This window comes from Vidua chalybeata, chromosome 18, assembly GCF_026979565.1.
Source record: "Vidua chalybeata isolate OUT-0048 chromosome 18, bVidCha1 merged haplotype, whole genome shotgun sequence".
NCBI classification, from domain to species: Eukaryota; Metazoa; Chordata; class Aves; order Passeriformes; family Viduidae; genus Vidua; species Vidua chalybeata.
This window is the reverse complement of record NC_071547.1, coordinates 5,495,548-5,516,809: the sequence shown is the minus strand read 5'-3', so window position 1 is coordinate 5,516,809 and position 21,262 is coordinate 5,495,548. Positions and strand designations below refer to the sequence as shown.

At 41.1% G+C, this 21,262-nt stretch overlaps 1 protein-coding gene across 3 annotated transcripts in view; it reads left to right on the top strand.

The window, feature by feature from the left end:
- The first annotated feature begins 197 nt into the window (after nucleotides 1-197).
- Nucleotides 198-21,262, top strand: part of TTC28 (tetratricopeptide repeat domain 28) — a 109,455-nt gene continuing 88,390 nt past the window's right edge. The window contains exons 1-2 of one of the 3 annotated variants that reach the window (XM_053959631.1): nucleotides 198-399; nucleotides 6,076-6,354. In XM_053959631.1, the coding sequence (XP_053815606.1) occupies nucleotides 316-399; nucleotides 6,076-6,354 (363 nt within the window). In that variant the 5' untranslated portion in view covers nucleotides 198-315. Of the gene's footprint in view, nucleotides 400-793; nucleotides 926-1,335; nucleotides 1,596-6,075; nucleotides 6,355-21,262 lie in introns of those variants that run through there. The other 2 variants (XM_053959632.1, XM_053959633.1) reach the window with 2 other exon arrangements.

Genomic DNA, 21,262 nt, shown 5'->3' with positions numbered 1-21,262 from the left:
CCTCCGTGAGGACGGAGCTCGTCCTTGGTACGGAGAGGCGAGCGCTGCTCTTGCCGGAGCCCGCGGAGGTGCGGCCGAGCCGCTGCCCCGGGCCGGGGAGCCCGGGCGGCAGCCGCAGGACGTCCGGCGCGGGCCCGGCGCCGTCGGGCGGGGGTGCCCGGGGTCCGGGCGGAGCCCAGCCCCGGGGCGGGGCCGGGGCACTGCGGGTCCCACTCAGCCGGGCCCGGAACGTGGCGCCGGGGGCCGGAGTGGGATCGGCCTGGCGGGGGCGGCGGCGGCCCCGGCCCCCGCAGGAGAAGGAGGAGGAGGAGCGCGATGGAGCAACAGGCGCCGCCGCCCCCGGCGGGGGCCGTGGCGGTGGGCCGGGCTCGGCGGGAGCAGGACGCGGAGCCTCCCCGGGTGGGTTGACGCCGGACGGGCAGCGCTGGAGCGGTCGGGGAGGCGGGAAGCAGCCGCCGGGCCGGGCCGGACACGGGCGGCGGGGGGAAGCTGCGGGGCGCGGGCTGGCGGCTGTCCCGGCACGGAGCGGGAGGGGGGCTCGGCGGGGGCGCAGGCCCGGTGGCCCGAGGCGCGGTGAGGGGCCGGGCGGCGGTGGGGCAGCTCCTGGCGGGGCTCCGGGAACGCCAGGCCGAGCGCTCGGCTCCCTTCGCCCTGGGCACCTTGGGGTGCCGCGAGTGACCCCGCTGCCCGGCGGGGCGGGCGGGGGTCCCGCCGCAGTCCCGGCCGGGTCGGGCGCCGTGCGGAGCGGCGGCGGGCCCGGGCCTGGCCCCGGAGCGGGGGGTGTGTGCCCCGAACGCCGCCGGCCGCCGCTAGCTGGAGCGGGACCCTCGCGAGCAGAGAGCTCGGATGTCGGCATGGGCATTGTGCTCGCTCTGGCGCCCCCGTAAACAAACTCGAATCTCGTTAAAATCTGCAAAGTTTGAAGGTAAGCGAGTCAGGTGTACTTGGCAGCACTGCAGAGCTCCTTACCCCGCTTCAGTGGTACAGAAAGTCGTTATGAACTTGGTTACAAGGGCTTTGTTAGTGGCAGAACTTGGAACCTGGAGACCGGATTCAGTCAGCGCGTCTGGGGTGACAGCAGATGTCACCCCCGTGGCTCTGCCCGTGCGCTGGGCGCAGGTTGGCGGTCAGCGATGCGCTGCTAGCCCGGTCAGCAGCTTGCGCTCCCGTAGCTTGGTGCTGCAGCCATGGGGATGCCCCTGGCTGTCGCCAGTGAGCAGGGTTGAAATCCAGAGAGCTGCGTGCCTATGCCTTCTTGTCCTTCTTCCCCTTCTGGAGTTCCTCGTAATTCTAGTGTCTTTCCTTTTTCTTGGAGTTTTTCACAGTCTTAGATAATATCTCTCCTGCGCTTTCTTCTGGTGTGAAACAAGAGCTCTTCAGGTGCTAATGGAGCCCTTTATAGGCTCTTTGAAATGGAGATGTGGCAAATGGATAAATTCCTAAATGGATGAGTGGATGTGCCTTTAGTGGTGCCCTAACGGGTGTTCCTCGAGTGAGGTTACTGTTCATGCCTGGCTTTTGCTGAATTACTGATCCATCACTCCCTTGTTGCTGCCTCTGTCTCCCTCTGGCTCACAGACAGATCAGAGGGAAAGGTCTGTTTTCTCATTGATAGTTTGTGATTTTTGTGTGTATATATATATATGTATAATTATTGTTAACAATAACTAGCTTAAAAATGATGTATGAACCAAAAAGTACTGTTGAAATTTAACAATGGATTGCATAGTTGTTATTACAATTTTTAGCAACATGTAGCATGCCTTAAATTAGGGTGGATCTAACTGCTGTAACAAGTGCAGACCTCTCCAAACTCACAGAAGCTCACAACTTCTTTGCATTTTTAAAAAATTCTTCAAGTAAAACCATTTTCTATAGAAAATTTTATTTTTAATAAGCTCCAGTTAAGAAAAAAATCTCTTTCTTTCCTGTTGATAAGTTCGTATCATCCTGTGGTGGCTTAAACCTCCAGTTTTGGTGGTCTTTCATTTCTTTCCACAATATTTCTGTTGAAATTCTGCTCTCTTCAGGGGAAGATTGCATGTGGTGTGCAGGGTTTTATACCTCTTCAGGAGTGTGGTACAGCCTGGCTGAAGTGCTGGCTGCTGGGAGGTTTCAGGGACAGACTTCATGTGCTTTATTTGTTCTTGGGCTCTTGTTGAAGCAAATTTCTATTGCAAAAACACCAGTAATACCCCAGAATATGGAGAGAAACCATAAAACCATTTTACAGATTAAAATATAAGTTGTGTAGACATTTTCATAGAAAGGGAAGCTCAGTTACAGATTTAAGCTGATTTTGGAAACCTATATTTAGCCTAAGTTACTGTCACTCTTTTTTTCAGAATCCACTTGGAATGCCAATTTTTCTGCTTGCCTCTTTTTGTTTTTTTCCTCTTCCTAATACTTTAATAAATATCTTGAGCTATTTAGATAATTAAAAATATAAAAATTATACATACCACATTTACAGTATCTTTTTTGAAAAGCTATAAAGAATTTTTTTAAAAAGTTGTCTTAACTATGAACTTGCCACCCAAGACACCATCAAATCAAACAAATTATTTGCATTATGTAGAATTAAATAAGAGGAATTGCATACAAGCCAACAAGCTCTGAGGTGTAACATTGGTGTTTTGATAAAACATTTACTTTTGTACCACATTGTTTTCTTTAGTCCTCTTGGAGCAGAATGTGGATTTGCTGTTATCTCTTCTCACTTGTCTTACTGGAACTCACTGGGAATCTGTTCCCTATGGCTTTCTGGACAGCAATATGCTGTTCAGACACATTTTCCAGTGTGTATGGGCACTCCTTTTATTTGATGGATGTTCTGTAGAGAGGACTAAATTTAACAAGCTTGATCAGTGAAGACAAAAATTCTTGTAATATAGTTTTGCTGTATATTCAAGTTCCTGTTTGCTTTGGGGGTGGTTGGGAGTTAATTTCATCTTGAAAAAGACGAAGGAAGGTTGTGTGTGTTTTAAGACTCCACTTGCATGGCCAGCAGGGTTGAATCCTGAGCACCTTCTCCCAGAGGTGACTTTCTCACCAGTGAAGGAAATTTGTTGCTGACTCTGATCTGAAGCAGATATTGTGGAAGCTTCTGTGTGACATGACAGTAAGAGCTGATTTCTGCTGTCTTATGCTGGTTTGGAGAAGTAGTGTTGAGAAGCTCGTGCCCTCTTCTACTTGATGAGAAATATATGAGCTTCTAACTCAGATTTTCTGACGAGATCCTCTTCTGCACTTCATTAGAACCTTATTTGTTCTGCTGCACTAAGAAACTTCTTTAGTAAGCACCTTCTGTAGCAAAATGTTAGGCAGCCCAAATATGTGCATTACCATCACCTTCCACTGTGTTAACAGGAGAGGAGCAGTGGGGACTGGAGAGGGGATGGCTTTCTAATGAGTACTTCTTGTGAGTTGGTACCATAATCATAATCTTTTTTTATTTGTGGTTTGAGTGCCAGAGTGACTCAGATTTACTGTTTCAGGGTTTTTTCTTTTACCTCATGATGTTTTACTGCCTTACGTAGTTCTCATCATAGCAGGAATTAAACAGTAACATATTCCACAAATTACCATCATAGTTTCCTTTTTATTTTTTTCATGAGATTGTTTAGCGTCAGAGGATATTAGAGGCAGAAACCACTTCACTTAGACCGAGAGGATGTGTCCTCATGGATTCTCCTTGTTGTTACAGACTCACAGTATGATTCTGGAAGGATCTTTAACAGCTTTGTGTGTGCATTTGTTTGTGCATAATAAACTGCCAGAAAAAGACAGCTGTTGTTGGACTTGTCTCACTGGTGCTCCTCGAGGTTGTGCTGGGTGCTTTGGGGCCCCACTGCTGAGGGCTCAGTAGCTCTTGGTGGTCCTGGGCATGCAGCTCCAGCTGGCTGAGCAGCAGAGTCCCCTGGTCAGGCAGAGAGGGGTGGGTGAGATGCCACTGCTGCCCCTGAGCTCTCCAGGGTGGGGCTGGCTGTGCCAGGCCAGGCCTCCTGCTGGAGGCAGTTACGGCCACAGCTGGTGAGGAATCTATTTCTTGAAATATTTATCTTCTGAATAACTGAAGTTCATGGTTAGTTGTGGTACTGCTTGTGGAAGCTGCAGTCATTCACTCTGAATGTGATAAAAGCATGGGAAATACATGACATTTGGTATTTTTCATTGTCCCTGATGCAGGTCAGTGACCAGGAAATACTCAGGGAGGGAGGCAGCAGCCACCTTTACAGACACATGAAGAAACTGCTGCCTCTGGCACCTGGGTACTCACCAGCCCCCTTTCCTGCAGTACCTCCAAGCCTTCTGGTGACTAATTACCTTTCTCAGGGTTTCCTCATCTTTGTGTTTGGACACGTGCCCATGTAAAGCTGCTGAATCTTCATATTCAGTTCTTGCCCTCAGGTCACAACAAACTGTCCATGGGATAAAGTTTATTGTCAGATGCTCACAGATGTGTGAGTTATTGCACTGCTTGAATGAAGCAATGTGTTCAGCGCTGGCATTAGCAAGAATACTATAGAAAAATAACCTCACAGATGAAAGGAAAAGAGGTTTTGGTTCAGTCTACTACAGGACAAGAAACAATACATTTACTGACACAAAGGAGATTTGGATATTAGGAAAAATATTCTAATGATGCAAATTTTGAAGCAGTGTAAGGAGATTGCCTGAGTAAAGCATAGAATCTCCTTCAGTAGAGAAGTTTAGAAAAAGTTTGGACAAACACACAAACACTGTCAGAAAAGAATGGATATAATAAGAAGAAATCAGTAGTTTCTAACTTGATGCTTTTCTATTGTTGTTATTTGACTTAAGGAAGAAAAGAAAAAAAAGAAAAGTCTATAGACCAATTGATCCTTGTGACAGGATGTCAGTTTGCAGCTTGCTTCCCTTTCCACCTTTAAAAAATATTCCCCAGCTGGCTCTGGTAATGTATTTAAGCGCTGTGGTTGTTGTGTTGTGGTAACAATATGTGATATTCTTAAACTTTTTCAATCTGCAGGACTAAAACTAGATGACACCAATCTTAATTATAGTAGTCTAAACCTTTAATGAATATTTTCAAGTACTTTGTATGTTTCCATATGTATTGTATTGCCTGTTGCCAAATACTGTTACTGCACAGCTCCCAACAGCCTTGTGATGAGAGTTGGACTAAGATGTTCTTGTTGAGTTCTTGAGTGCCCTTGGGAGAGAGTAGGTTTTGCATGACAGAAACAGTTTCTGACTGCAAAGGGGTGGTTGAGGAAAATGTGCGATGTAGAAAGTGAAGTAAGGAGAAAAAATTGTACCACAATCAATGGAACTAGGATTTTCTACAGCTCACTTTAAATAATGTCTTATAATTAGAAGGCTTAAATCTTTTTTCTTTGTTATTTTGCATTACCTTGAGTTGTCAGTGTGGGAAGGCTCTGCCAAGGATGACTGTTCTGTTGTTAAAATAAATTTTATTTCCCACTTACTTCTGTGAGTGTATGTGGTTCTAAAAACTCCTCCTTCCCTTCCCAAATATGAACAGATTTGCAGCTGCCTGTCATTGGATATAGAGGTTTGTGAATAGAGGTTGCAGTGCAAGTACTTTGGTTTGAAGAGATTCTGCATGGTTTCCCATTGTCTTTGTATGCCTGTGGTCTGCATATCAAACTTCAGATGTACCAGCATCATCTTCATATTCACAGCTGCCACCTGTTCTCTACCTGGCAGCTCTGCTTAGTGCTGTAGAATCAAATAGCTTGGCTGAGGAAAAGAGCACTTCTGAGTGTGTGGAGTGCAGCATATATAAACAGACTGCAGCTGCTCTTGTGTCTAGAAGACATAATTCATAGGGAATGATATGTTTTGCAAGATTCTTTCTGGTACTCCTGTACCCTCAAAGAGAGATTCAATAGATAAACAATTTACTTTTTTAAGAACCTGGTTCTGAATTCATAATTTGTTCTGCAGTGATCCTGTTGGCTTTAATTTTTGCTGAACAGTTTCTAATAGTTTAATATCTTTTTTTTTTTTTTTCTTTTTGAGTAGCATTTCTTAACACTAACATATAATTTCTCCCTTTTCTCCTCCCAGATTTCCTTCTGTGGATCCAAATCCTTCAGAAGAAAAAGTCCTGACAGTCCCATGTTGAGCAAAGCTGAATTTGTGGAGAAGGTTCGGCAGAGCAACCAGGCTTGCCATGACGGCGACTTCCACACCGCGATCGTGCTCTACAACGAGGCGCTGGGGGTCGACCCCCAGAACTGCATTCTCTACAGCAACCGTTCTGCAGCCTACATGAAAATCCAGCAGTATGACAAGGCCTTGGATGATGCCATCAAGGCACGACTCCTGAATCCCAAATGGCCAAAGGTAAGGAAGTGTATTTGTCTTCTGTGTATTATTGTTCCTCTGGGGAAGGAGGAACTCCTGTGGGGTTGTTGGTCACATATGTAGCACCCAGTGTAAAAGAGTGCATGTATTTCTGTTCTAAAGTCTGGTTTTGCTAAAAGCTCCAGATAATAATATATTTTCTGTTTAAAAGTTGTTTGGCTTGAATTACCTGATGGGTATTAAACAGTTTTCTGTGTAAGCATACTGTTCCCCAATGGGAGTATGCTACTATTTTACTGTTTTAACACAGCATGGTTCCTGGGTTGTGAAGACCAGACATCTGTTTTAATGTTTAATGTAGTCAGTATTCATCAGCATCCAGGAACATGTGGTTCCAACACTTTGAGAGGTAGCATAGAGATTCTTATTAATACATTAGAATGATAAGGCCTTTCAAAATACTATTCAAAGAGTGTTTGTGTGTTGTTTTGGATAAACATTTGAAGAAATCTGTATCTTGGCATTCTCAGTAAGACCTGATTATGTAAGGAAACATTTGTAAAGAGTGAATGATGTTGGTTGCCTCTTCCTCCTGGGCTTGCTTCCCATCAGCTGCCACTGATTGCTCCAGTAGCTGCCTGGCCTTGGCTAGTCCAGGGCCAGCCCTTTGCATGCTACGTGATTTTAACAGCATCTGCTCCAGATTCCACTTCTCCTGTCAATCCCTCACTCATCCCTATGAGCCACTTCAGCTCATAAAGGTGCAGTTTAAGAGCAGGCTCATCACCCAGGTTCCTCCCCTCAGAAATTAGAGCAGGTGGCAGGCATGGTGCTCTGCACCAGCTGGGCTCCAAACTATTGAAGTTAAGTTTTCTTCTATTTCAAAGTAGATCACTCTTAATTCTTGTATTTTCATTTGCAGTTGTTTATTAACCTCTAGAAAAGCTCTTTCATATGCTTCCCTAAGACATGAATGAGTCCACATTAGAAAAAACTCCTGCTTTGTCAGGGAGATGATTTATAACTTCTAAGTTGTGTTGTTGAGTGGTTGGTTTTTTTTTTGGTTTTTTTTTGTTTTTTTTTTTTTTTTTTTTTTTTTTTTTTTTTTTTTTTTTGTTTTTTTTTTTTTTTTTTTTTTTTTGTGAGTTTTTCTTTGGTCATTATCTGGTTTATATTACTGCATGTCATAAAGGATTTTGTATGAAGGACTCTGTTTAAAAGTAGAAAATATCATTACTGTTATTAAGCTCTAGCTGTCCAGGTTGGTTGGCTGCAGGTGGCTAAGGAGTGTAAAAGCCAGGGTGCTTGTGCTCAGTTTTGTATCCTGGCTCTAAGAAATCTGGTAGTGATTTAATACACTTTTGACTTAGATGAAAAGTTATGGAAAGGTATCATAAAAGAATAGTTTCAAAATGCCAGTCACAGAAATATAACTACCTTTAAAATGTTCAGTGGAAAAGACCTGTGGATCAAAATAGAAAATAAGATGGAAAATATTTATGAGCTTAAAAAGGCTATCTGTGTTCAATAAAGGCATTGCTAACAGTCAGTTAAATACAGACATAATAGACTTACGTATTGATGCAGTACTAAGGTGAAATATTAAAAAACCCCAAAACATTCTTAATAATAAAAAAATGAGACTTTTTTTTCCCAGGTAGACCATATCAGTGAGTTTAAAAACATGAAGTAACTCTGTTTCAATTCTAGTTCTGCTATTAAATGTCCACCTGACCTTAAGCAAACTCTATTTCTTTGTTTCTTCTTGTTTTACAAAAAGTAAGGAGCCACTTCTACTGAAAATTTTGAGCCTCATTGATGGAAAAAGTACTGGAAGATTTAAATGAAGTTGCTGTGGTGACATAGCATCTGTTCTTGTTTTATTCCTTCAGTGTGTAATGGATATCTTTCTCTGTGATACAAAATGTTTATGTACTTCAGAAGTTACTATCAGTTGGCAGTGGCAGAATCAACATAACTTTTGCAGGCATCCTGTCCTGAGTAAAGCTCAGCCACAGTCACTGCTTGTATCTTCCCTTTTATCTTTTCACAGTGGTGTTGTCAGTTTGTCAGAGCATCACACACTTCCCTCTTTTCACTCAAACCCTCATAATCCCATTTGGAACCTTGTCTCTGGTTTCTTAACTTTTAAAGATTTGGTTTTTTTTTTTTTTTTTTTTTTTCCAGATCATCCCTCAGTGTTTTGCTTCAGAGGCTGTGGCTTTGCAATCTTTTGTTGTTGTGGTTCTTTTAAGACTTTCTATGTAGAAACAGATTTTTGATTTCACTTGGGCTGAAGGTACAGTAGTAAATATAAACATGAAATTAATTTCCCTTCAAAGCCTTTCATTAGCTGGATTGAAGGTCAAAAAGATGTTGAGCAGAAATGATTTGTAGAGGTTGGAGTTTGACTGTGCTGCCTGCCTTCATTGGCACAGTTGTGATAGAAGTCTCACAAAATTGGCTTGGCTGGGAGTGTGGCTTGGCTTTTAGAAAGGAGCAATGGTGCTACTACAGTAACTGAAATAATGAAAACCCACAGCTGAATTCATTTTTTTTTTCCTCTGTGTGTTCATTCCACTGGTGCTGTGATGTTCACACCCTTCTACATAGTACTTCCCTTTCACCTTGAATTGTTATTTCCATAAATCATCTGCAATGACCCTAGATTTTAGAAGAGAATGAAAAATTTTACCAGAGTCTGTTGCTGATTTGGCAGCTCCACAACGACGGTGACTGCTGGCTTAAGCCATTGAGGCCATTCACTGCCCCTCTTTGTTCTGTCTCCTGAATTTGTGTTAGTTTGGTGAGGACTGGTTGCTTCTAGTTTAGGCTAGATACTAGAAAAGAATCTTCACAGGAGGAGTGGTTCCAAATGGGCTCCCAGGGAGGTGGTTGAGTCACTGTCCCTGGAGGTTTTTTAAAAAAGACTTGATGAGGCACTCAGTGCCATGGTTTGGCTGTAAGGTGATGTTAGGTCACAGGTTGGACTCGATGATCTCCAAGGTCTTTTCCAGCCTAGTTTATTCTGTGATTCTGTTTTCCTCATGTTCAACATTTACAATTTCTAAAAGGTGTATTTGTATTTTTATTACATATTTAATCCTAGAACAAGGAAGGGTGTACTTTGGGGAACGAATTAACTAGTGTGGTATGTTTTGAACACAGGCATTTCAAGAATATCTGATACCAGAAAATAGGCAGTGATGTTCAGAAGCTGAGAGGAGGTGCAGGTGGTGGAGTGTCAGTTTGCAGAGTGTCCCTACACAGTACAGGGGAGTTTATTTCCTTGTGTGTGTTTGTGGAACTTGTCAGAGACAAAAGGAGTGCTCTGTCTGAAGTTGAAAACTTGTCTATTTCAACATCAACCTTTATTTACCAATTTTTTTAAAATATATTTTTTTTAATAGAACAGAACTGGGAAGAAATTTCTGCATACAAACTCTAAGCAAGTTTATTAATTAGCCAGAAGAGGGAGCTTAGTAGGGACAACTGGTATTTGGTTTGAAAGGCCTGAGTTTTAAATACAGAACCTGACTTCCTTTCACTTAGGAAATTGAAAAATTAATTTGAATGCAGGCTTTTTGAGTTTTGAACTACTAAATATAAGTTTCTCTATTTCTTTTCCTCCTTTGGGTACAGACTACATTTCTTAGGTAGTTTGTTAATTCTTACTTTTTTGCTCCTACTCCACTTAATGCTTGTTAACATCAGTTCAACACAATCTGTGGCTGAAAGTAATGCTCTTAACATCCCCACGCCAAAATCTTCCTTTAAAGAATTAATTAATGTTGGGTAATGAGCAGGTGTGTTTATGCAAATACATATGCTTATCTATGCAGCTCAAGACATGAACAATGAGAAAGTGATTGCAGAGAGAAACCTCAGATCTCCTACAGACCACAAGAACTTCTTGTGTGTGGCTGAAACATGTTTATAACAACAGCACATAAACCTGTTCATAGGCTTTGTCTGAGAGGGCTGGCTTGTGAGTTCTGCTATTTGAAAAACATTTTGTGTACCTAGCACTGAGAAATGCAAGGATAACAGAATATTTCAGGAATTAAACTGCATTTTGGAAATATCCAAGAGGCAAATCAGATCAGGCTCATTTTGTTCTTTGATTTCCCACTGAACAGTTTTCTTTGTTTTGCTGTTGATCGTGCTGTAGAAAATTTTTATTCTATTTCACTTCACAGCTGTGCAGCCTTAGGCATGGTACATGAAAATGGAGGGATATCTATTATGTGACTCTGATACCTGAACACTCTCTCCCTAGTTCTTGCTGATTTTGAGATATTTTTAAGTCTTTACATTATAGGAAAAAATGCTGTGGCTTAAATAGTTTAAATTTGGACCTAATTCTGTGCTAAAATGTAGATTTCACTACCCGTTGAGTGCTGGCTCAGTGCTATGACAGCTAACAAAAGGTACAAACAGCCTACTGCTACTGAACAATTAACTGCGTTTTGGCATTGATTTATTCTCTTAATCTTTCGACAGAAAAGTTGTTCATTAACAGGAGATGAAATGACTTTGTCAAACTTGAATACATTTGGCTAATAGGAACATTCACAGCCTAAGACAAATGGAAGCAAGAATCACAAAGATGGATGTTTTCAGCACTCTGAGGGGTACCTTGATTTTATTTGATTTCTTTGTCCTGTGTGAGTAGAAGGATGCTGACTGTACCATTCAGTGACACTGTGCTGTTTGAAGCCCCAGGGACTGGTGCTTGAGGAGCAGCATTCCCTGAAAAGCACAGTGGGTTGCTGAATGAGAGGGGACCAAGCTGGCAAACAGATTTGAACATTGGGGTTCAGTAATGATCTCTGATTATTGCAACTGTTCGAGCCACTAGGCAGGGAAAAAATGTTATTTCTTGAAACAGGACCACCTTTTTGTATCAATCTTTTTTAGAGCTGAAACACCTTTTAGAGAAAAGCTGAATAGTCTGGAGAATGTGTTTCATGCAAAAGGAATGCCCTGTACATGTAATTCAAAAGTAGCTAGGAAGAATTACAGCACTTTTCATCAGGCATGACTTTCTCTTATGGTCTTTGTCTCTCCTAATTTAAAATTATTGTCTCAATTTGAAAATGTGGCTTAGCATCTCTAGTGGAGAAAAAATATGAAAGAACTGAAAAGAAGGGGGAACTGTGAGCTGTGAAGCCTTTGGGTGTTTGCAGTGCAAGAGGGTTTAGGTGTTGTCATCTCACTGTAGGGGAATTTGGCAGAGCAGCTTGCACTGGTATTTTGTTAAGTGCCTCCAGCTGTCAGTCCTGTGACCAGGACTATCACAAGAAGAAAGGACACTTGCATGTCCACTTGCACTTCTCCTGACTGCTTGACCATCTTAATAAACAAACCTTCACATGCTGTAGCAATCCCTAACCACCTCAGCGTTTCTCAGTGAATGGCAAGCAGAGTGCCCACCCATGGTCACATGTAAAACTTTTGAGGAAAGAATGTGACTTGACCACATAACTTTTTTCATGAATAGACCTCTTGTTTTTAATTTGATGAGCAAGGAACTTTCCAGTCCTGTCCTTCAGCTTACAGTCTGTCTTTAATTTGCAGAAAGTTGCATTCCAGTTTTTCAGACATAAAACCATTTAACAGACTTTTTTCACTTTGCTAGAACTTGTGTTACATTATCGTGAGATTTGTGCATTTCTTTCTGGTTTTTTTGTGTTGCAAAACCACAGCATAGCTGAAGTTGGCTGGGACCCTTGGAGATGAATGCAGAGTCAGCTGGAGCAGGTTGTCCATGACTTTGTCTGGTCAGGTTTTGAATATCTCCAAGGGTGGAGACTCCACAACCTCTCTGGGCAACATGTTCCTGTGTTTGACCTCCCTCACCAAAAAGTTTTCTGCTTCCTCCCCTGTGATTTTTTTTCCCCCAATTAGATATTTAAATAATGAGCATCATGTAGCATTTTGACAGCTTTCTACGGAGTTAATGTTTTTTCCAACAGTCAAGTTCACTGGAGAAGTATTCTCTGCACCAGAAGAGATGGTTATGGGCATTACTGGGGGAAAACTGCTGTGCAGATAAGTTGTGTAGGTTCTCTTTTCCTTAAATTCTTAAAATTACAGAGGAGTAGCAGTGCAACATGAGAGTGGAGGACAGGGACACAGTGGACACAGATGACACTATAGTTATGTCATCCTAAAAAAAAAAAAAAAGGTATTTTCACATGTAATGGTTGTCTTAGACAAGTACACAAGAAAAATGGCTCTTTTCTACGAAATCGGCTTATTGCCTTAGAATTGGAAAAGCTTACAGAGGTACTTGAATCTCAGCATGCAACAAATCAACACAAATTTTCCAAGCACTTACTGTAGGGTTTCATTATTCCTTCCTTTGTTTTCTGGGACCCTTTTGTATATGGAATAAAGCAACTTAATATTTTCTTTTATGGAATTAACTGCAGTTATTCTACTTAGTCTAAATGCTGTAATGTAAATTTCTCTCCTGGAAGGTGCTAGTTTTTTACCCCACAGTTCTCTTGCCACTGGAACTAGTTATATTATTGTGCAGGAATGGTATAGTGGTTTTTATTCCTCATATATCTGAATATCCAAAGCACAAATGCAGAAGTAATTCTGAAATGCAGGAGTGAAGATTGATCTGCAAAGGTGATATTTAAGAAAAAGTATCTTGTTACCTGCTCATTGAGCTTCAGGCACATTACTACTGGATAGCATTTTAAGACATTTGGACTGCTTTCATTTATTTACACAATACTGGGTTTTGTACCCCATAGTTTCAGACTAAAACCTCAGTATGTGTTGTTTCCTTTTTTTCTCACCTACCCAAACCTTGAGGAGTTAAGTGCCAGATGATTTTTCTGCTCAGGTTTTAGTTCTTCAGTGGTTTGTTCCTTCAATTTTATTATTCTTAAGAATGAGATATATAGTCCTTGTTTTTAGTCAGCATACAAGGATTGAGTTTTCTCATCTTGGAGATTAATTCCTTTGCTGCTATGACCATAGTGGTGACTCATTCTGAAGTTGTGGAATTGTGGAGGATTGCAGTGATGTGTGGAGAAATGAGTGAAGCACATGAGAGGGCGCTCTGTGCTCAGGCGTTCAGCAGGGCCTGGGATCTCATTTCAGCTGTGTGCAGATATTCACATTTTTTAGATACTTTTAAGTGGAATTTCGTTAATTTCTTTCCACAGTTGGTGCTGTTCTTGCTGCCTGTTGTGTTTGTCTGACATCAGGCAGGAGTGGCTGGCAGAGCAGTGCTGGCAGATCCGGCTCCTGAGGCTGCAGTGTCACTGATGCTGTGGAAGGAGAGCAGCTGTTCTGAGCTGTGCTTTCTGAAATGCTTTGCTTTACACTCACGTTATCTATACACATTTGGGTTTCTTTGCATTTTAATTGTTTGCTCTAATTTTGTTACCCTACTGTCTTTATGCCCCTTATCCCCATCTATTTTTCCTTTTGCTACAATTACATTATTTCCTGCTCTTAAATCACCAACAACCATGTCTTAGATGTTTTTGGTTTTGTTCTGCAGGATATAGTCCTGTTTTTCTTAGGGTTTGCCATCCTGGGTTTGTCCCAGCTTTCTGAATTTATGCTGCAGTTCTAGTTGGCCAAGGACTAGAATCTGAGCAGCACAAGGGAGACTGCCTAAGAGGTTGTGGATTATAAGGAGTGCATCAAGCCCCCTTCTCCTTTGAGAACTGCCCATCAGTGGCTGAGTGACAATAAAGAACAGGAGGGGGATTTGAGTGGATTCAAGGATGCTGTACCTGGTTTCTCTGTGATAGATAAGAATGCTCTTATAAACCTGCATTTCTTGTTTGGGTATACAGGCTGATACATCATGGCATTTCTGGACATCACTGGATCCTCATCACAGACCTATAATCTCAACCAGTCTCTGAGGAAATTAAATTAAACTGAGAGTTTGTGAGCGCAAGTAGACAGGAGAAAACACTAAAAATGGAGAAAGCAGGAAATTGCCTTGACTAGCAAGTCAGTAGGAAGCACTCAAGGATACCATTTACACAGTGTGCTACACTGTGCCAAGGGCAAGAAAACCCAAGCAATTAGCAGGGGCCTTGCTGAGAGCTCCCTGACAGCTGAAAATACATCCAGGGCTTAACATTCCATCTTCCTGGCCTTATAGTGCCAGCAGGGGTTTGTTGAGGTCATTCCATCTCACTCTCTGTAGCCAAGTGAGATGTGAAGTGTCTGTGATCATGTACAAGTAGGAGATGCAGCACAGGGATAATTGCTGCATTAAGCACAGGCGTTTTCTGAGACAAGAGCATGATGACAGTTCAGACTAATGCAAACAGGGAAGAGGTTTGTGGCAATTATTTTTATTTCTATAACCTGTTGTTCTCTGAGTCACTGCTCCATTTGTGTCTGAGGGCACTGAGGTCTGAACTGCTGGATAAAGCAGGTGACATTTCCCTTTTGCCACAAGCATCTTTGTACATGATTTCTCTTTTGCTCCAAAGAGGAAATTATAAAGCCCCTTGTGTTACATGGAACAACAGAAATAAATGACTGATAGTTCAGCTATTATCCACCGACAGAGAATTTACCCCTGAAGTTTAAAAGAAAGGTTGAACAATATTGTAGTTTCTATCATGTAGTGAATAGTCACTCTAGTTTCAATTTTATTTTTTGGATTTGTATTAGTTTTGAACTCTTCCTTTCTTCCCTTCACTCAGGAATGTGAAGTTTCTGTCCTGGAAGTCAAATAACTGAATTTCTCTAGAAGTTCTTAGAAGTCTATCATAGACACTATTTTTTATGCTCTTCAGTGCAGTTATTTTTGTAATTTCTGATGACTTTACCAGAAGCTGGCTGTGGTATGCAAATTCCTGTATTGCTTTTTTCATTCTAAAACAGTTGAAGAACCAGCTTATAGAAAAAAAAATACATGGATATATATATTCATATTATAATATGAATATTGATGTATATAAAAATATAATAAAGGCATTTTTCTTAGTGTCCAGTATTTGAGACTGTCCTCCTCAGGCAGTGTATCTGATGGCTTTTGTTAGTCTTGTCAGGCTCACAATTCTATTCCATGTGCTTGATAGGTCTGTAACTGAAAACTATTCCTTTAGTTTTTCCTGTGTTAGAACTAATACAGTGCTCACTTCCCCTAATGGAAAACTTATTTTTTATTTAGACAAGTGCTAAATTCATGGTTTTATGATTCATTTTTAATGAACTTCTTCAAAGATGTATACCAAGCCCTAGATATTCTGGATGCTAACAAAGGGAGAATGTACTTGGATGAAACGTTAATAGAAGCTTGTCTCATATGGGAAGTGGAAAGAAACTTTCTTGAAACACTGCATTAATGGGTACTTCAGGCGTAATTTTCCAACTTTTTTCATGGTGAAAAAGGAGGTTTAATTTTTGCCAAGTATTTTACTCCTTGTGGCTATCTGCTTGCAGGCTTCTGTCCTTCACAAATAAAACACAAAAAGCAGTGCAAGACATAGCAGAAAGGGCAACATGAATTATACAAATAAATAATTAAACAGTTTAATGATACTTTATTAATTACTAATTTATGTAATTCAAGGTGATTTTATAAACCCACATCCTCACAAGCACTGGGATCCATGTGTCACAGAATCACACACAGCCTTCTTCTGCCTCTTTGAGAGCTCTGTTCCCTTCAGCTGATAGGAGGTGTTGGCTCTTCCATGAGAATTGCTGTGCTGAGACTGAAGGGCCACATGGTGGTGTTTAAGCCCTGGTGGGTAGGAGATGTTTAAGGAAACAGGAATTGTGGGGTCTGTTTTCCTGGCAAACATGTCAGACAGATCTCTGTCACAGATCCCAGGGCTTTCTGTCCTCGAGGTTGCATTTGAGCTGGTGTATCTTCATTATCACTCATGGGCTTCTCAAGAACTGAATTTCTGAGCCCATTTGTCCTGTGAAGCCATAACATCTAGTGGAATTCAGTTTCATAATTTTTCTGAATGTGTGAGCAAGCTGGTGAAAGGTGTTTTTAACCCTGGTAACGTTCAGTTCTGTGTTTGCTGGACAGCTCCCCCATCAGCTGGGCAGAGCATGGCTGGGTCCTGCCTCACTCGATTGGACTTTTGTAATAACTCAGGGTAGGAATTCTGGACATATTTTCTTATTTTTATTTTCTTTTTATTTTTTCTTGCGCTGTAATTCATTCCTAATTGGTCCAAAATACAAAATAATGGTTCTCCTTTGATTTTCCTTTACTAGATGAGTAGGAACTGGAAAACAATCTAATACCAGATTTTGTTGTTGTGTAATCTTTAGCCCCCCTCAGTTATCACACAGGAGTGTCTGTAAATTCTTGATCAGCTTTTGGTTTTCATTGCTTAGACATCTTATTTTGGCCCTGATAGCTCTCCTGCAGTGAGCCACAGTGTTACTAGAGGTTTGTGATCACTAATAGTGATTAATTTTAATGACAGTTGCCCTGAATCCTCTCCCATGCCTTTAGAGATACATGTCAAGCTTCAAGGCCTCTTATTCATTTAAATGTTCTCTGGGAACTCAGTGTAGTAGTCTCACTCCGGAGAATTCAGATGTGTGATGTGTTCATGTTTATTTTATGGTGATACATCTCATTCAGTTGCCATTGTTACCAGGCTGTGCAAGGAAATTACTTTTTATCATGAGTAGGGTGGATAGGAAATGCATGCAACTGTATTTCAGGGAGTAAATTTTTCATGGTTATAGCCCATGGGTACTAAATAAAAAATGTCAGCTTCTTGGATTTGGTTGCACTCTGAAAGTGCGCCGAGAAATAATGGCTTTTGTGACTGTTTGGGAAAGGACAGCTACAGCACTGAGCCTTCCCAGGCTTAAAGCAGAAAATACGTGCACTTAACTCAGGTGGAAATGTTTGGTATTGCAAGGTGCAGTTACTGAGGCTTTGGAAAGCTGTAACAGAATAGGGAATGCAGCAAAAAGGAGTGTGGATAAGAGGAGTGTGCATAGTAAAGGTAGCTTTCTAAAGAGCCTAAATTAGTGTTCCAGTGAATAAAAAGAAAATAGTTGCCTGTATGATTTTGTGCCCTCCCACTTTTGTTCAGCTTGATCCCACACTCTGCACTGAATGAGGATACTGATCCTGGAGTCTGCAGAGGGAGCAGCAGCGAGCATTGAGCTCTCAGTTAATGATCCAAACCAGCAACTCACTCCTGGCTCAGACACATCCATTGTCTCTCGTGCTCTCGCACAATTTCTCCTCCCCAATACTAATGCTTTTCTTCTTTCTTCTGTGTCCTCCACACAAAATTGTTTAAATTTAAAATTGTTTTAATATTTTCTTTTTTATTAGATGTTATTTATACTGAAGAAAAAAAAATATAAGCACTGAAATGTAATTTTATTGTTTGTAGTTCAGAGTGCTCAGTATTGTTAGTACAGTGATAAATCATATATGGAACTATAAATATTTTTATGCATTTGTAAATACGGTGCACATTGTGTTGGGTTTGGTTGGTGCTTAATAAAAACAGGAAAATTTAAAATTTGTATGAAAATAACCATCTGTATTTCACTAATTAAAAATTTACTGCAGCTTCTGTGAATTCATGTTTCATAAAATAACACTGTAGAAGAGAAAGAAGCAACTTGAATGTAGCAGATCTACGACTCTTCATTCTGTGAATCTGAGCTGAAGACAGTTTTGCCAGGAAGGTAAATACAATGGGCACACTGGTCTTTCAAATGCTGAGGCCTCTGAAGGGCTTTTGTGTACATTTAACTAATTTTTTTGCTTTCTACCATGGTAAAGAAGGCAGTGTTTACATTTTACCTTAGGTACCTCTGCGAATCTCTCTAGTGCTACAACCCCCCAAAAATTCTAGCAGTGCAACATAAAGAAAGCTTGTTACCTAATTATTTTCCTTACTTTGGGGTTGCCTCAGTCCCTTGGCCTCTGAAGTGAGCAGTAGCATTGTTCAAATATTCACATTTTCAATATTGTGTAGCTTTCAGTTTCAGCCTGAGATTGTATTTGAGGAACTGGCTCTGAAGGCCAGTACTCATAGTTGTGTGGGAGCTTCATCTACTGATTTTAAGTGAGGTGGCAATACTAAAGGTGGAGAAACACATACTGTGTGATCTACAGGTACAAAAATTTTGTTGCTGGAAATACACAGGAAACAGGCACAGTATTTTTTTTTTTTTACTCTTGAAGTATTTCCCAACTTCTAAATAGCTAAAAAGCCTTGAACAATGTCTGGCAGGTTTTTATTTTACCTGAAAACAAATGGAGGATATGAATATTTGTCCAGTAATATAGAGAAGGCTAAATTTGCAGTCAAAAATTTAAGCAGATATCCAAAACAACTGGTTTTTATAACCTAAAGGACCCCGAGACACTTGCACCAACAAAAGTTGTTTTGTTTTTTATTCTCCGCTCACAAAAATTAACCATCTGCTCATTAGAAGTGTTATAAATGGAAGAGCTGGAATGGGGCTGGTGTGGCTTGCAGCTTTTTGGCAGCTGCTGAGAGACATAGTAGGGTTTAGTAGTACTTTTCCTAGAATCACAGAATGGTTTGGGTTGGAAGGAAACTTAAAGCCAGCTTGTTCCAACCCCCTGCCATGGGCAGGGACACTTTCCACTGTCCCAGGTTGCTCCAAGCCCCATCTAACCTGGCCTTGGGCCCTTCCAGGGATGGAGCAGCCACAGCTCTCTGGACAGCCTGTGCCAGGGCCTCAGCACCCTTAGAGCCAAGAATCTTAAGTGGCATGGAGGTGCTGGTATCAGAAATAACGTGTGAGCACAATTTACATCCCAGCAATGCCTGTGCCATACACACAGTCTGTGAAGAGCCACTGAGGAGGCCTCTGCCACATGCCACAGGCATGTTCTATAGTGGACACCCTTGGAAGACTATTGTGAAATTTCTGTTGTTCCTACAAATGCAAGACTCAATCCTTTTGGAGCTTTAAGCCCATATTCTGTGCTTACTGTAGCATAGAATTCACATGAAATGGCTTGGGTGGGGTGGGTCCTTTGAAGATCATCAAGTCTAAACATCTTTGAATGTGCATCTCTAGGAGGTGTACGGTTTTTGGAACAAGCTGTGCAACAGCAAGATATGGAGGAGATTGTATAACTGAAAATTTTAATTTTGGTGTCTGACTGGGACATGTGCTGAAATCCTTCATGCAGTTTGCTGGCTGGAATGTTTGAGGAGCACATGGACAGTGTGTTCAGGTGCCTAATATTTCATGGCTGAACCCTCATTGGGGGCATCCCAGAGCTGCAGAAACTGTCAGATTTCAAGATAATGCCAATAAACTTTAAACAGGTGTAGGTTTACCTGCAATCTCCTTTCCAAATAGATTTCAGTTATCTTTGTAGTCAAATCTCTTCTCAAGATGTTCTGAAAAGTAAAAATCAAGTAAATGCATTTTCAACTCTAGTTTTTTGATACTGCTGTAACTGGGTGAACTGGGGAACTGGCTGATCCACTTCAAAGGATTAATTGGGATTTTTTTTTTTGAGTGAGTTTGATTGGACATGGTTATAAGCTTAGCTGTGAAATAAGATTCCTGTTTTTACATAACTAAATAGTAGTTGAGGCTGAAAAACTCATGCTTAGAACACTGACATTTTTCTGAAAGATAAGTATGCTAAATAAGACTGACCTTGATTTTTAAATGAGCAAGGGTAATTGCTAGTAGAGAAGATGATGAATTAAGATTATCATCTATTGAGCTGGCACTGGCAGCACCCACAGCTGTCACAGTGGTAGCCAAGCTGCAGGAAAGGAGAACTCCTCTTCAGGCAGGTGGAGAAGGTGGGTGGACACAGCTATTAGAGGACAGCCTTGATAGCCCACTCTGTTTTGCTGTAGCCGTTCCAAGAGGGTAATTAATCATGTTGGGCTATGTCTCAATCTAGGGTTGATGCACTGCATTCTAATGAAACTCATTAGTGCTCCATCTTTATGATCACAGGGTAACTTCTCTTGAAAGCTTCTATAAAGACTCTGTCAGGAATAACTTGCCGCGAAAACATACGCAGAACTGAAATTCAGGAATATGAATTTCCTTGCATTGCTGTTTCAAGTGAGGAAGGACCAGAAATATTCAGGACTCCCAAAGTCAAAACAAACCACCCTGTAACAGTCAGAGCAGGAGTGCCAGATTGACTCTTCCTTCTTTCAGTGTTTTTAAATCTGGTATTTCTAAGATCTTTTACTTTATCTGCAGTTGGGATTCTCTTTATATCATGTATTTCTCTACCAAAAGTAAAATGGAAAATACATTATCCCTGGAGTATCATATGTAGCAATAATTATATAATAATAATAATTAATATATAATAATAATTAATTTGAGATTTTTTCAGGGAAGAGGTAGTATAAACAAAACATATACATTTCAGTGTGAGAAACACTACACAGATACATGTATATAGCATATTTTAATCTTTATTAATATAAAGCAAATGACTTAGTTTAAACATTGGTCATCACTGGAAAAAGTACTAAAATAATAATTTTTTTTTAATAATAATGCTGGATGAAAAGAAACTCAAGGGCATTAACTGGGTGACTTTTCCAAGAGTGCTCTGAAATGAGTGTCAGTGAGTGCAGTTACCTGATGCCAAACACAGCAATTGGGCTTGAGAACCTTCAGTCAAGGGGGCAGGCAATAGGAAAAAATTGCTTTTTCATTTGGGAGTGCAGTGACTTGAAATCATGTGAATGCCCTCATATTTCTGTTCTGGAACATTAGACTGATATCTGGAAATGCTCTGGTGGCAAGCAAAGGAGATGTCAGTGGAATCACTGTATCTAGAAATGCAAGTACTGTCTTGGGAGAAATGGATTTATGGGCTGCTGCTGCCTCGAGCCAATGTGCCTGGTAATTTGTGATAGACCTGGCTTCTGGCTTTGTCCTGTTTCTGTGGATAACCTCTGAGTGACCCTTGCCTGATGAG